Source organism: Sylvia atricapilla, chromosome 1 (genome assembly GCF_009819655.1).
Source record: "Sylvia atricapilla isolate bSylAtr1 chromosome 1, bSylAtr1.pri, whole genome shotgun sequence".
NCBI lineage: Eukaryota > Metazoa > Chordata > Aves > Passeriformes > Sylviidae > Sylvia > Sylvia atricapilla.
In genome coordinates this window covers 133,950,854-133,965,866 of record NC_089140.1, presented here as the reverse complement: position 1 = coordinate 133,965,866, position 15,013 = coordinate 133,950,854, and the positions used below count along the sequence as shown (strand labels likewise).

The following is a 15,013-nucleotide window of genomic DNA, read 5'->3' as shown; positions in this document are numbered from 1 at the left end:
TATGCAACTAGCCAGAGCAAGCTAATAGGTGCTACTACAAAGCCACTTAAACCCTGCAACAAGTGCTAACAACTGGACTTGGGGCAGGGAATGTGAGGAATGTTAAGGAGTCACAACCACACCAAGTGGTCTCCCATTTGTGAGGTCAAGTTTCAAAACATGTATATTGTTCTTATTTCCACTGCTGAATGTGGTGGGGTGGGGGAAAGGGGTTTCAAAAGTAATCAGTGTATATGCAGTCATTCATTGCACACAGGTTTCACTTCTGTGTGCATTTCAGAGATGTACTAGCATGGAAGAACAAAATGAGTTCTGAGGATGCTGGTGATGCCAATACCCTTCTTGCAAGTGTTTCCATATCAAACCCATGGTATATTGTCTGTTTTTCAGCCTGTCTAATAGGGGCTCTGGTACCTGATAGTAAATGACTGACTATAAAAATCAAGATCCAGTTTACTCCCTGAGGCATGTTGTACTGCCAGATCAAAGTGCACACATTTGGCATCCTGGAAATGCATTACTATTGCTCTCACTCTGCAAATGCGTGGCACAAAAATCCAGGACAATGATCCTTAGAATCCTGAGACAACGATCCTTATATATTCCTTAAAAAAAGAGGTACAGAAAACTTAGAAACAATGTCCCAAGTAAATCTGAAAGTATTTTTTTTTAAAAAAAAAGCTATGCTGTTTTTTTAATGGCTATAATTCTAACTTTAGTTAGCAAGAAACTGGAGTGGGAAGGGAGAATATTCAGAACAAAAAAAAAAAAAAAAAAGAATGCAGGCAACTGAGAAGGGACATGCCAAAGAAATATAGCAGCTTACTTCCTTATCTCTCAGCTAGCCCTTGTTATATTTCAATTAGATTTTGAAACCAGTATCCTATACTGGTGTGACCAACTGTCTAGCTTCCTGTAATGTCCCATCTGCCGCCTTCTACAAAAAAACAGTGTCTCATTCTGCTCCTTTTAAAGCCAATCTTGAAAGATTTTAGCTACCTGCAGGCATTTCTGGGCAGCTAAACAAGCGAAGTTGGCTGCAGACATTTCTCAGCATCAGACTGCCAAAAGCCACAGGGTCATCTGCTCCCTTTCCTTCCCCCACGCCACAGCTCAGCTGTGCCTACACCACTCCTGTCGCCTTGGCCCAGCCTCTTCTGAAACACACCAGCCACAGATTTACTGCAACTCCTGAATCTCTTCCAGCTCTGCACTCTCATTAACATTAGGAAGCTCTTTCTCCTAGCTAACCTAAACCTCCCTTGCTGATACCTTGCTGAGTCTGGAAGGTTCACCTGATGCCATCCTTCACATCGTTCCATGGCTTGTGATCCAGGTGGATCCAAGAGGCAAGGAAAATCCTCCACCATGGATGCATGCAGGATTAAGATGGTATTTCGACTTGGAAAAGGTGGATTGACCATAGTGAGAAGGGAAACAGGACTAAGATAAAATACTGCATCCCAAAAGAGAAGGAAATTATCTGGAATTCATCAAATATAAACAACAAAATCCAACATTTAATATAATAAATAGATGTAACTGCATTCAAGAGGAAGAAACAGTGTAAAAGCAAAGCAGTAAGACTAAGCACTATAAGGTCCACTGCAGAATTAGTAATTTGCAATAGTAGAACCAGACCTGCTTCAACACAAGCAGAAAGGAAGCAAGTAAGATATTTTGGATCTACTATTGTTTTCTGCTTTATTGCTTTCTTTCCTTTATGCTAATTTGCCCCAGTTTTCTTCCAAAAGTGAGGACAACAGCTTGCAGGAGGGGGAGAGAGGGAAGAATCCTTCCTCACCTCCCCAGCTTTAAGGCACACCTCCCTCAGCTCCCCTAAACTTGTCTTTAATGTCCTCACACATTGCAGGAGTTCCAGTTTCTTGTTTAAAAAAAGTGGCCACTCGTCCCTCAGATCAGAGATTGTCATGTGGAAAAAAAAGCTTCAAAGAAAAAAAAATTTGGGAAATGTGAGATGCTTTTAAATAAATACATAAATAATAATTACTAACATATTAAGCTTTTATTAAAAATAGTATCTTCTATGCATTTCAGATATGAAATCAAATGTCAAAAACAAGATATAAAAGCTAATCTGTGACAGGGAGAATTTTAAATTATAAGACATATTCTCAGAGTGGGAATAATCTACATAAACTGTGATGATATCTTGCATGTTATGTAGTTTTTCCTAAATGTATCAGTAGTGTTCAGTGTGCTATCCTTCCCTTACAGCACAGAAAGGACAGTACTTTGTCGGTGCAAAATTATTTCCTATATATGTCAAAAGAGCTCAAAAAACTATTACTTAATGATTCAAAAGTTGTGAAGCATTTTGTAAACACATTAAAATGCATCAGTAAAAAGAAAGGAGGCAAAAGTTTATTAATTAATAAGTTATTTAAGATGGGGCGTGACTACTGCTGAATCACAGAATCATTTAGATTGGAAAGGTTCTCTTAGATAATTAAGAAAAATTGGGTCCTTTCCCTGTTCACCACCTTTTCAACCAGACCATGGCACTAGGCGCCACATCCAATCATTCCTTGAACACCACCCCTCCAGGGATGGTGACTCCACTACCTCCCTGGGCAGCCTGTTCCAATGTTAACAAGCCTTTTCATGAAGAAATTCCTCCAATGCCCAGCCTGAACCTCCCCTGGCACATCCTGAGGACAGTTCCTCTTGTCCTGTCATTGGTTACCTGGAAAAAGAGACACCGACCCCCTCCTTGCTACAACCAATGAAACAATATAAATATGAAACCATATGAATCCCAACAAGGCTATGCATATAATTTACCATGTATGGAATATCAGGACACCCAAATAAACCTAGCAAAAGTAACATCATCAGGTAGAGTACTAGCGGTGCAATCCTTGCGGCAGGGAAGGTAAGGACAGCAAGTGACGGTGCATCCCGTGCTCTTTGCTCTGGAGCCCTAATGGCTGGAGCTGATTTGCCTTTTGAGCTTCCTTGGAGTCTGAGGAGCCACCAGGGGATTAGACTGATGAACCTGTTCTCCAAGCTTGATAAATGAGGCTCATGACATTTATAAGCTTCACTCACTACTGAATTTCTCAGGCCAAGCTCCAAATTTCTTTGCCCATTCTTTGGTAGTGCAAAGTAGATTTATTGCATCTGGAAAAGGACTCATTTTGCCACCGGCCGTGGGATACTTCAACATCATTAAAAAAGCAGCTATAGCTTAACGGTGAGGAAAGTTCAGCAAAATTAAAGTATTTCAAATAAAAGATTTTTAGGACCTAGTAACACTCAATACCTCCTTCTGACTAGAATATGGTATTTTTATATGCTCATAGTCACATTGTGTGTGTGTATATACATATACGTATATACAGCTACTACATTTTTTACATATTTATTTTTAAATATCCATTTTTAATATATCTATGCATTCACACATACTGTACTAACAATACTTACTAGAAATACTGAGAGGGTTTTTTTTGTTCAAAACGTTCAAACCCACACTTTCACAGAACACAGTTAATTTGGCAGTGAAACAACCAGAAATAACTTTAATTTCCATCCTTCTTGAAAATTTATAGGCTACTTCTCTCAAGCATATTCAAGATGAAAAGGGAACTAATCTTTGGTATTTTGATCATTCCATCACACTGTACACAAGTGATCAGCAAGCAGACTGTCTTAACTGAAATCATAGGTCCATTCCTTTACTTCAAGTAATTTATTTATTTAGTGAGGATAGACAATAATTTAAAATATTGTTTTTGTTACAATGGTATGGTATCTTGGTCTGCACTTTTTATTAACAAACAAATTTTGACACCATCAAAATGTGACTTTTCACAGCAGGATTTTCACTACAGCACACTTTTATTCCAAACAATTGCCCACTATGGCATCCACAAGTCTTATGGAATGCATCTGTTGATGTTTTAATAATATTATGCATTTGTATGTTCAGACAGCACATCTTGACAACACACTGAGCACAACAAAGTGCTGCCACAGTTCCACAGGCAACAGCATCTCAGTGCTTTTTTCCACTAGCAGTGTACCCTAAGGCTAACTATCCTTAGGCAGGCATAGCTTTATGTGTAGTAGGCATAAAAATACCCATGAGCTTCCAGGACATTTTATTTTTAAATGGTCAAAGAGAGAGCACAAGCTTCCTAGTCTTTCAGTTCCGCGCCCATTGTAACTACAAAATTCATGCTTCAACAATGCAAACATCTTAATAGACACCAACACCTTCATAGCCTTATGTGTCACTAAAATGATGGAGCTAGAATTTCACAGGCTTGTGAAATGTGAAACTACGTGTCAACATTTTAGAAACTGAATTTTATGTCAGAATAAAAAAAGACAGCATTAACATTTAGTGAGAAGAAAAGTACTTCCAAAACTGCTGAATATTTAAATCTGCCATTTTATATCTGCCTAGTCTATAACATGTATGTTTAATAAATAAAAAGAATTATCATTAGAAAAAAGCATGTATTGAAAAATTTTCCTCAGAGGACAACATTTAATACTGAATTTCTCATCTTAAACACAGGTATAGAACTTGTGCCTGTCAGGTATTGTAGTGCAGTGAGCTACATGACCTTAAATGGAGATTAATAAATCATTTCTCTTACATCAAGTTTTTAAATAAGATTACACTCATTCTAAAAGTTGTGTTACAAATTTAACAAAATCAGCAATAGCAAAATAAGAATATGACTCTTAAAGCCTATGGCATAGAGAAGATTAGACTAGGTAAAAGACTATTACGATTCAACACTGTGTAGAAGCACAAAAATATGTTGCTACTCAAATTTATTGCAGTGGTTCTCTAATTAAGCAGCTTTCCTTCTCTCTCTTTTCCCCACATCCTATAATGCAAAAGTCTGGCATCTGGAGATAGTATCTCCCTCTACTGCTGTCTGGGAGGCCCAGGACCAAATTTTGTTGCCTTTTTTCTGTCCCAGTCTCCCGACTTTGCCTCATCTCTTCTGCAGAACCATCCCCTTGCCCTGCTCTCAGCACTGCCTGGCAATGTGCCCCAGGGTACATTCCCACTCTCAGAAGGACCCCCGACTGAAATGAAGCTTGCCAAAATAGCTTATTGAGTTTTCTCCCAGGGAAGTGAGCTAGTTTAATGGGAATGATTGGTAAAGTCTACTACTTAATTACAATAGTATTAGGATAAATTCTGCTTGATGGAGACGCTCAAAGCAAGCACCACGTAACTGAATTATTGTTAAAAACCTTTCAAAATGACCAGTGATAGTTTTAAAGAAATGTTAGAGTTCTGCTGTTTTGATAAATAGGTGTCAAAATGAACCATGAGTACGTGTAGTCTCAAAAAAGGGCTAATAGTTAAGGAAACGAGGTTAAAAAACAAGAGCAATTTTCTGCAAAAATCCCCTGTTGATATTCTGGAAATAACCAAATAATAAATGAAGGACAAAAAAGGAAGAATGAATCCTGTCTTATTTGTATGTCCTTTTAATATTTAATAACTAAAAATGAAGGCTATGGTATGGTGTGCAGTACTAATGCCAGTGTACTAATAGCATTTAGACAGAGAAGGAGGATTAAAATTCTCCTATTACTGTACCATGTTGCTTTATCCCCTTTCTGAGATCTGGAAACTACTTTTGCAAGTTGAAAATAAAATGCTTTTGGATTTTTCCAAAACAGGGTGTTTATTCAGATTCTTACCATATCTTACTGTCATATGATGACCATGGTTTAAATGTGTGTAAATGTAAATAAAAGATAAATAAAAATAACTTAAAAATAATATTCTAAACTACAATTGTGCACGGAAGTTTTAAAAATGCTTCTTTTGTTATTGCATTCTCCTGAACTACATGTCTAAATAAATGGGAGAACACTTGGTAAAAGGTAATGTGAGGTGATGTGTTCTGAAAGATCATTGTGGATGCCCATGTGGACATCTTGGCATATCTCAATATTTTTAAAAATATTTCACTTTGTAGGAAGGCCTCAAGTTGTGCCAAAAGAGGTTTATACTAGATATGAGGAAAGTGCCTTCACTTTGGTAGGCATTGGAAATACTTAAATTCTTGAAATAAATCACTTGGAATAAATAAGTCACTTGAAATACTTAAAGGTAGAAAAGTAGTATAACAAAGATGAGAATCAAGGTTCATTACTCAGTATACTATTTCTGGTAACTAAATATAAAAATGTCTCTGTGCTATTAAGAGGCAAATTCTCTACTTGCAATTAAATCTCTAAAGATAAAATCTACCTTATCTCTTTCCATGTTTGATTAAGAGAAAAAGAAAATAAAGACCGGCTACAGCCCGACTATGGACTGACTACCACAACTCTGTAGCCATGCAGCACCTCCAACAAAAGCCCCCAGGAAACCCTCATGCTGCAACTCTGAAGATTAAAAGTCACTGTCTACTACAGACGTGAGGCTTCTGACCCGAAGTGACCAGCCACAGATTAGTGAGTGAATAACTTTACTGCATTATGAACCTTGGCTCCTCAGCCCTTCACATGCTACCCAGTCAAACAGTTCCATGAGCGTATCCTCCTTGGTGCTGAACCTCCCAGATCCCATTTAAGGGTCCCTGCTGTGTCCCACTGCTTGCCTGGCCCAGCCCTGCACATTCTTCTCCTGTGGATTCTCTTCACAGCCACATTGAATTCTCTTTTCCTTATCAGGCTCAAACAGGCCTGCCCTGCACGCTCTTTCCTGCAACAAGAGACGAGAATGGCAAGCTCAATACAGCTGATCATTGTTTTGCTTTGCAAAACCCTGCCATGGGCATAGATTAACACCAAAAACTAGATGGCAGCAGCCAAGGGAAAAGGCTTCTTGGAATGCCTCCACGCTACTGCCGGAGCGACCACTGTTCGACAACCGTCGTGGGCTACGTAGTTCAGGGCTGCTTTTGTTACCATGGGCCTCATTCCCATCAAGCTGTCCCCTCAAACAGGGAAAACATCTACAGCTGAAAAAGGAAAATGAGCACCTTTTCTTAACTAGGCTGCTAGTGCATTAAATTTAGATCTGCTTCCATCCAGCAGCTCCTCTTTCCGTGGTCTGTATGTCCAGACCAGAGACATCTTCTGCTCTTCTCACCTGCATGGCCATATTAGACTTAGCCTTTCTGCAAACCCACTTTCCTGTTAGAAAGGAGTTACAAACTAGGAGTCTGATGCATCAAAATGTATTTCTACCTATTTGTGGGTATCCATGAACTACTGAATTTTCTGTGATGCAGCAAGACACAGATTTGGAGCCTTCACGGTCAAACTGTGTTGTCTTCCATTCTACAGCTGAGTTCTCACCAGCTGTAGCCTGTAGTATTGTTCAAACTCTTCACGGGTCTGCTTGTCTAAACAGCAAGATTTTATTAAATCTCAAGAAGAATCTGGAAACATGTAGACATGTTCATTTTCTAGGCTTGAAAGATATTCCTATGCATTTCATTTTCTAGGGACTACCCAACTATTATGGAACAGTGGATGGAAAGTTTTAAGTAAACTTAAACTCCATGCCCAGTTGTGCTGACAGATACAAATTACACATGCAGCTGAGAGCAGAGGAATTTCAGTAGTTTGGCAAAATTACAGGAACAGATACTTAAAAGTATCTAAATAGGAGGTCTATCACTTTAAATATAATAGAAGTATCTAAATGGGTATCTAAAACTATTTAAGAATTATGTAAGAAGTTCTTAAGGTCAAACTGAAATAGAACTTAAATGTCTAGATGAGTTTTAAGATCCAAGACTCACTTGCTAAAAAAAAAAAGTCTTAAAATTTTATGCTGGCTGCAAGCAGATTGTTTCATCAACAGTAACAGTAATAATAGCATATACAATTTCATAATGCAATTGTATGTAATTCATGACTATTGGCTAAACTAGATGAGAAAAATTAAGAACTTTATTAGTCATTGCGCTCTTTCGAGTCTACCTTTAGTTTGAGTATTCTTCAGTCCTGATGTGGATCCTGCTCTATCAGATTTCCCAACAGTGCTGCAACACAGTTGATGATATCAACACCTGCTATTCCTATTGCAATTGTGAACACCCTTAAAATGATTTTTGTTCAAGGTACCCAATCTTGCACTACTCTGAGATGTGTACTGCTAACATATCTCAAGAGAGAAACTTGAAAGATCTAAAATGTAATTGACATCTGGCACGGTGACTCAATTAAGTACCGTGCTGAATTAATTAACTTGCTCCATCTCACGAGCCAACAACACCAAGACCGTATTCATCAATGCAGCACTGCTGGAAACAAGAAGCACTTCAGCAGGATATTATTACATGTACAGGTTGCATTCAGTGCAGAGTGCAAGGGCAATAAGTAGGCTCTGAGTGTTACAGCTTGAATGAATCCCATGAGGCACTGTCACATTGCAAACTCTCAACTGTACAGTCAGGTAAGATACTTGTTGTCAGACACAAACGTATTTCCCAATAAGGACAGCAGCTGCAAAAATTTTGGTATTCACTCACCTGGGGGGGGTCTCTGACTTTTTCCTTCCTTTCCTCTCTATACAAAAAAAATCCACATTAAAACTCTTTTCCAAAAATTTGGTGTTTATGACAGTGCAATGTTTGAGGTTCTCATTTAGGAAAGAAATAAACCTGCTTCCAGCTGCTCATGTGAAAGTTTGATTGAATTCTAGGGATGTGAGACTCTACCCAAATGAGCTTCCCAAAAGAGATATAAATAACCTAAGTCAAGAATCTCAACTCCCCTGATGAACAGAGAACATGTATAATAGAGAGAGATAAGTAATCAAATGTGTCAAAAAAAACCCCATAAAAAACCCCAGAATCATTTCAAGGAAAAAAAAAAATGATAGAAGAAAACCATGTAGAGGCTGATGCTGAAGTTTTGTTGCCTTAACAGCAAATTAAAGTTTAATCAAAAAGTTTGTATTTCACACAGCATTTTAAAGTAACTAATGTAGGATTACAGGAAACATCTGATATTTGAGAAAAAGAGAAAAAAAAATACTTAGAGAATAACTCAGGTTGGAAGAGATTACTGGATGTCATCCAGTCCAAACTCCTGGTCAAAGCAGGGCAAACTTCAAAGTCAGATGCAACTTCGAAGTTAAATTAGATTGCTCAAGATGATACGCAGTTCTGACTTTTTCAAGGGATGGAGTTGCTCAGGGGACAAAACAATATTTCTGAGGGCTAAAATTCTGTTAACAGGAACTTTTTCAGATTTCCAAATGTGTTTTTATTTGTAGGCAAAACAAAAGTAAAATCTTTCAAGTGTTAGTAAAAAATAGACTTTATGATTTTTGACAATAGAATAAGTACCTTTCCAGTTTAGTGAGAAAAAAGTCCTGAAGGTTTTCATCACACATCTCTGTGAACTACACTGAGAAACTTGTTCTAGCCCATTACAATCAAAAAACTAAAAGTCAGTTCTGCACATTGCTCAATTACCAGTTCATTAAAAGTCAACTATCTTAGCTAAATGTTTTTGATACAGCAGAAGTGGTATTTGTCCAAATTACCAAAACCAGTAACAGACCTTAACACATTCCTGTGCTATTAAGGGAGAAGCAAGGTCCCGCTAGGCTTCTGGTTATTTTACAGCTCCATTAGGATAAAAACCCAAAACAACCAAAAAAACCCCAACAAACAAACACCCCCCCCCCCCCCCCCCCCAAAAAAAAAACCAAAACAAAAAAACATGATTGTATGATTGGCTGCTATGTTGCATATTATTCCTAAGAATATCTGACAAACATTAATTTTGTAGAGAAAGGACAATCAGTATCACCTCCCTCCCATACTTGAAAATTATCTTTATGTTGTTTATACACCTGACAAAGTGGTACAAGTGGAAAAACCTAAGTAGCATTTCTCTACAGTATGGATTCTGAACAGACTTTGAGGTACAACAGAACTAAGGTTTGTGTTATATGCAAGCTGAGGAAATTAGTTATACTGGGATTTAGAAAATTATTTCAATTACAATTGGATGTCACATATGACCTTTTATGAAAAACATTTTGAGAATGATGACAGGCCAGTAATAAAATAGATGAAGAAATAAAAATTAAATGGATGGAGAAAATAAGACAAGTTGAAATTTTCCAGTTTTTCCTTTCTAAGAAATAAAGTGCTGTGACTCTGCAGTACTCCTGAAAATCTATTCTTTATTCAGCTGCCTGAATGGGAAATCTGATCTGGATTGGGAATACTGAACACTTGGAAACTTAGATGAAGTCTCCATGCCACTTTCTGTAACATTCCTTAGCATCATTTGATGAATAAATTATGCTAAAGAGTACAAAATAGTAAGATTTTAAGTGTCTACTATGCACTATATCTATACTATACCATGTACTCAGAATAATGCTTCACTCAAATTTTAATATGCTTATTTACAGAAAGTAACATGCATCCTGTCCAGCAACCCTTAGAAAGAGAAGTCCATTATATAGGCATAGGTTTGCCAGGGAGGAGTTGAAGACAATCAATTTCCCCCTTTTTCTCCCCTGTGCCCATAACCTCTCTCACATTGTCCCAGGTGATACATCAGCAACTCAGTGCTCCTCACTCTCTTGGTCCTCCAAGGGCAGGATGATACCCAGTGCTGGTGAACACTGGGAAGATCAGTTTCTCCACTTGCAGCACAGATATGTGCACCCCAAACGCCTGTAATCCCCTCCTGTGAAACCATCCCACGCATCTTTATGCTAAATGCATTCAATGCAAGGTCTGTAACAGCACACAGTGATCCAGCTGCAGATAATGGTTCTTCAGAAATATCCCACAGGGCAATGCATGTTCCAAGACTGTTTAAACCCTTCTAGAGATATTAGTTGTTTCCTTCCTGCTATTTTCAGAAAATTAATCTGAACTATACACAAATAATATTGAAGCTCAGACTTAAAACCAACACAAACAAAGATGAAATGAAGACCTAGAAACAACATGATTTTCAGTGCACTGAAGTGAGATCAGCAAAGCTTTACTTTTAAGTAAATGGTCCACATACTTTCTGCAATCAGAATAAAAAATTAGCTAATTGAGAATATATTACGTGACAGGTGTCTTTTGACGCTTTTCAAAAGAAATGTGAATTTGATGGAAGATTTTGCTATGTTCAATTACACAAAGGCAAATTAAATTAATTTTATCTTAAATAATGTACTTACTTATTTTTTGCTATCTTTCTTTAATATAAATTAAGTATTCAGCAATTAATACAATGAGAAATTAAAAAATATTATTACTGAAACACAACACCTTGGTTCAGCAAACAAGGAAGTGACATTTCCCTTCAGTAAAAGAACAAGTTAAACACTATTAACCTGTGCTCCAAATAACTTCATGTGGATGGTTGCCATAGATGAACAAACTGGAAAAGAGCCAAATACCACTGTCCGTTAAAGCTAACAATGCCTGATTTCAAACGCTCCGTCTGAGGACCAATCCAGGCTATTCCCTGAAGAATGACACACAATGTAACAACACAAAGCGTCCCGGAGCATCTACATACCAAGGTGTTATTATTCAGATCCATCTTCCCAGTGAAAGGCCCCCATGTTGTTCCAACCGGAAGCTGCTGCCGGCTCTGAATCTTGCGCTCCCCGTCTTTCTGGACCACCTCCAACTCTCCTGCAAACAAAGGAAACAAGCAGTGTTGAGAGGACTTTCACTCATGCCTTGACAACAACCACCTCTGCCTTTGTGTTGGCTTTACACGCACAATGTTCTGAGAACCAATATAATGAGAATAAATTATGCTTGTCTGAAAAACAACTGATCTTGTCATCCTGCAAAAGAAAAACAAACCTTTTTCCCTTATAATTATATTCAAATTTGGTTCAGAAAGCCCCATTTCTTTCTTGCATCTTTTCACACACATTAGAGTTTGAAAGCAATTTTATTCAGAATAGCATTCCGTAAGAGATCTTAAGAAGTGCTGAGGGGGGAAATGACAGCTGAAAAGAGAGAGTCCAATAGCAGCCACACCTGGTGCATTAACCTCCTTGATGCACTTTGCTGCACAAGATCGCTTTTTGAAGCATGCAGCAACTAAAAAATTTGAGAAACACAGCATACAGCCATAAAAAATTCATACCTCCAAGATACTACTAAAAGCACTTACTGCAATTATAAACAGGATTTTGAACTGAGTAAGATTTTACAGGCAGTAACATTTCAGAATTAAACAAAAATTAATTTTAATTGTTAGCCTAATGCTGTAAGACAAAATAAGTAAAAGCAACGGGGAAGCTGTATAATGATGTTTTTTAGCGCATAGTGATTTTTAGTGCATGATACATTTTTTAAAAATAAATTGTATTTATGAAAGCAGAGACTTAAAATTAACACTTAAAAGAGAAATTTTTTTTTTTTAGTTCACTTTAACTTTTCTGGATTTTTCAGCAAAGAGAAAGAATAATACAATTGTTCATTCTCATGGAGGGAAAAATAAAATTCAGTCACCACCCTATATTTTTTCAGTTTATTTCAAGGTTAAAAAAAATAGTCTGGACAACTCTTCTTTAAAAGCAGTCTCTTCACTAAGACTATTTTTTATGAACAAATGTTTCATTTAAAAATACAGCAACAGTTGTATTTATATACACAATTTCTGACAGTATTTTCTAAATAAATTGTTATTTCAGACTTTCATAGGGATACGATGGTACAAGGACAGGCTGATCTGTACTTTTCCTGTTAGATGTTTGACTGCTTTTTTCCATTCTCTTGCACTTCCAAGCTTTGCTCTTCCTGAAGGCAGGCAAAAAAAATCTACTGCTCTAAGGAACAGCAGAGCTCACCTCGACTTTGCTGAAGCCATGATTTTTCACTATTTCTTTTCCATGACTGCTAAAGCCCCTTGCTCCCTCCCTTTCCATACCAAACAAGATGCAACAGTAAGTCCTGTCTTTTACATCAGCATGTCCCAACAATTCCACCCCAAATAAGGACGGTGCTTTTCCACAAACAGAGCAAAGTCCAACTGTGCAAGGAGTCAATTCTTCCCAGATTTAGAAGTGTTTGTTGTGTAATGAACCTTGGGCTGAAGGAAGTGAGTAACTCCTCCTGGCTCACAGGCAGCCTCCACAGACTTCCCCGAGCTAAACATTCCCCTGGATGCCTGGATTTACATCGCAGTCAGGCTGCAAAGCTTTTCCTTGGCCACAGGGGTAATCTTGACCATCTTCCAAAGAGAAGAGTTGGCTCCAGCTTCCATTTTCAAGCACAGAAATCTAGATTTCACCTCTGACTGTTGCAGATTAAAAAACTATTCTACGTAAAAGCATGCATCAGATCCTTCCTGCAAACTGGAACAAATCTAGGAAATAGAGCTGTATCGGTTTACAAAAGCTTCTCTGTATGTGGGTGAGTCCTCATCATGACAGTGCTATGACATTTTAAAAAGCAGAATGCGAGCAGGAAAGCTTTGGATTAATTATATCTAATTTACACATGTGACACATATGCGTCCAAACAGCAAAAAAAAAAAAAAAAAAAAAAAAAAACAAACCAAAAACCCCAAACAACCGCAAAAGCATTTTTTCCTTCTCACAGTCACATTGCTACAAATTGTATTAGCTTAAAAAATCTCTTTATATGTTAATTATGGAAGAGAGAAATTGCAAAGTAACATGTTTATCATTTAGCCATACTGCAGCATTTTCTCTCTACACAGAGATGAAAACTGCAGCATTTGCTTGCTTTTACACACTAAAAAACAGCCATGTCTATGGACATGTCACATTTAACTGATACCAGAGGAATCATGAGAATCTTTGAAAACCCTTTTAAAAAATAATTCAGCCTCCCTTTCTGCCACTGACATTTTTCATTTGAAAAGGGTTCAGACACAGTCAAACAGTGACTCCTTATCTGTACCTGTGGATTTACAAGCAGGCCTGTCTTTTAATGGATTAAGAACGACAAACTTAGGGCAGATCAACCAGCGATATCCAAAAAGCTACCAAAGTTTTAAGGTACATATCATTACACATTCTATTTTAAATAAAATTAATAACATGAATCTTATACCCGATAAATAGTTCAGATTTGAAGCAAGCGTAAGAAAAAGCATTTTTTTTTCCAAATATATTTTTTCCCTTCTGTTGATAATTAACTAAGTTACTATGGATAGAGAATCTCTTATTCTCTTTTATTAAAGTTCCAAGCTGTAGTTCAGGCAATATTCAATATATATGAATACTTTGAAATCTACTGTCTATGGAATAACATCATGCTGAATTGTACTGAAACTGCTGTGTTTCCCCACCCACTTAGAACATCATGAAAGAGGACTAGATTGCTGACAGGGTAACAAAATGTTTTGCTGTAAAACCTTTCTGTTTCTCTTCATCACATTTCCCCAAAAAAGATACATTTCTCTCTTGTCACCACGACCAGCAGCCATTTTAATGCTCTGGGTGACTGTCAGAGTTCAAAGGACAATCTACTTGCATTTTTTGGCAGAACAAGACAATCTGGTTATCCTTATACAAGGTATAGCACATTACAATTTAGTCCTTGGTGAAGATTTTTTTTTTTTATCTGAAAATCTTTGGTTTTTTAGAACGAAAAAAAATTAACACTGCCTGCAACTTTTCTGCATTTAATTAGAACATTTTTGTCTTCTGAATTTCCTGTTTGGTGAATGGTACCATAGCTGCAGCACAAGGGCTCAGTCTCGCACCTAATGTAACTGGGGCTGCTCCCTGCTACTGCTGACTTCTCATAGGGATGTTGGTTTAAATGCCATACCTGTGGCACTAAGTAATGTGTAACTTCAAGGGTGTTTGCTGAAAAATGAGAACCTCACCCTGTGACTCTAAATTAAAAGTTTGAAAACTGTGTCAACAGGACAAGATTTTCCCCTTCAGCCTCAGAGGAAGTTCAGATGTAAATCTCAAGTGCTCTCTACAGCTACCATCCCCTGTACAACTGCTCAGAGTCTTCACAGATTACATCAGGAGAAAGAAGAGGATCTGAGACTTTATTGCTATATCACCAGTCACAGT

At 37.5% G+C, this 15,013-nt stretch overlaps 1 protein-coding gene across 1 annotated transcript in view; it reads right to left on the bottom strand.

The window, feature by feature from the left end:
* Positions 1–15,013, bottom strand: part of ZFPM2 (zinc finger protein, FOG family member 2) — a 306,980-nt gene that overhangs the window by 148,136 nt on the left and 143,831 nt on the right. Inside the window, exon 4 of the mRNA XM_066334744.1 lies at positions 11,512–11,630. Coding sequence (XP_066190841.1) covers positions 11,512–11,630 — 119 coding nt within the window. The remainder of the gene's footprint in view (positions 1–11,511; positions 11,631–15,013) is intronic.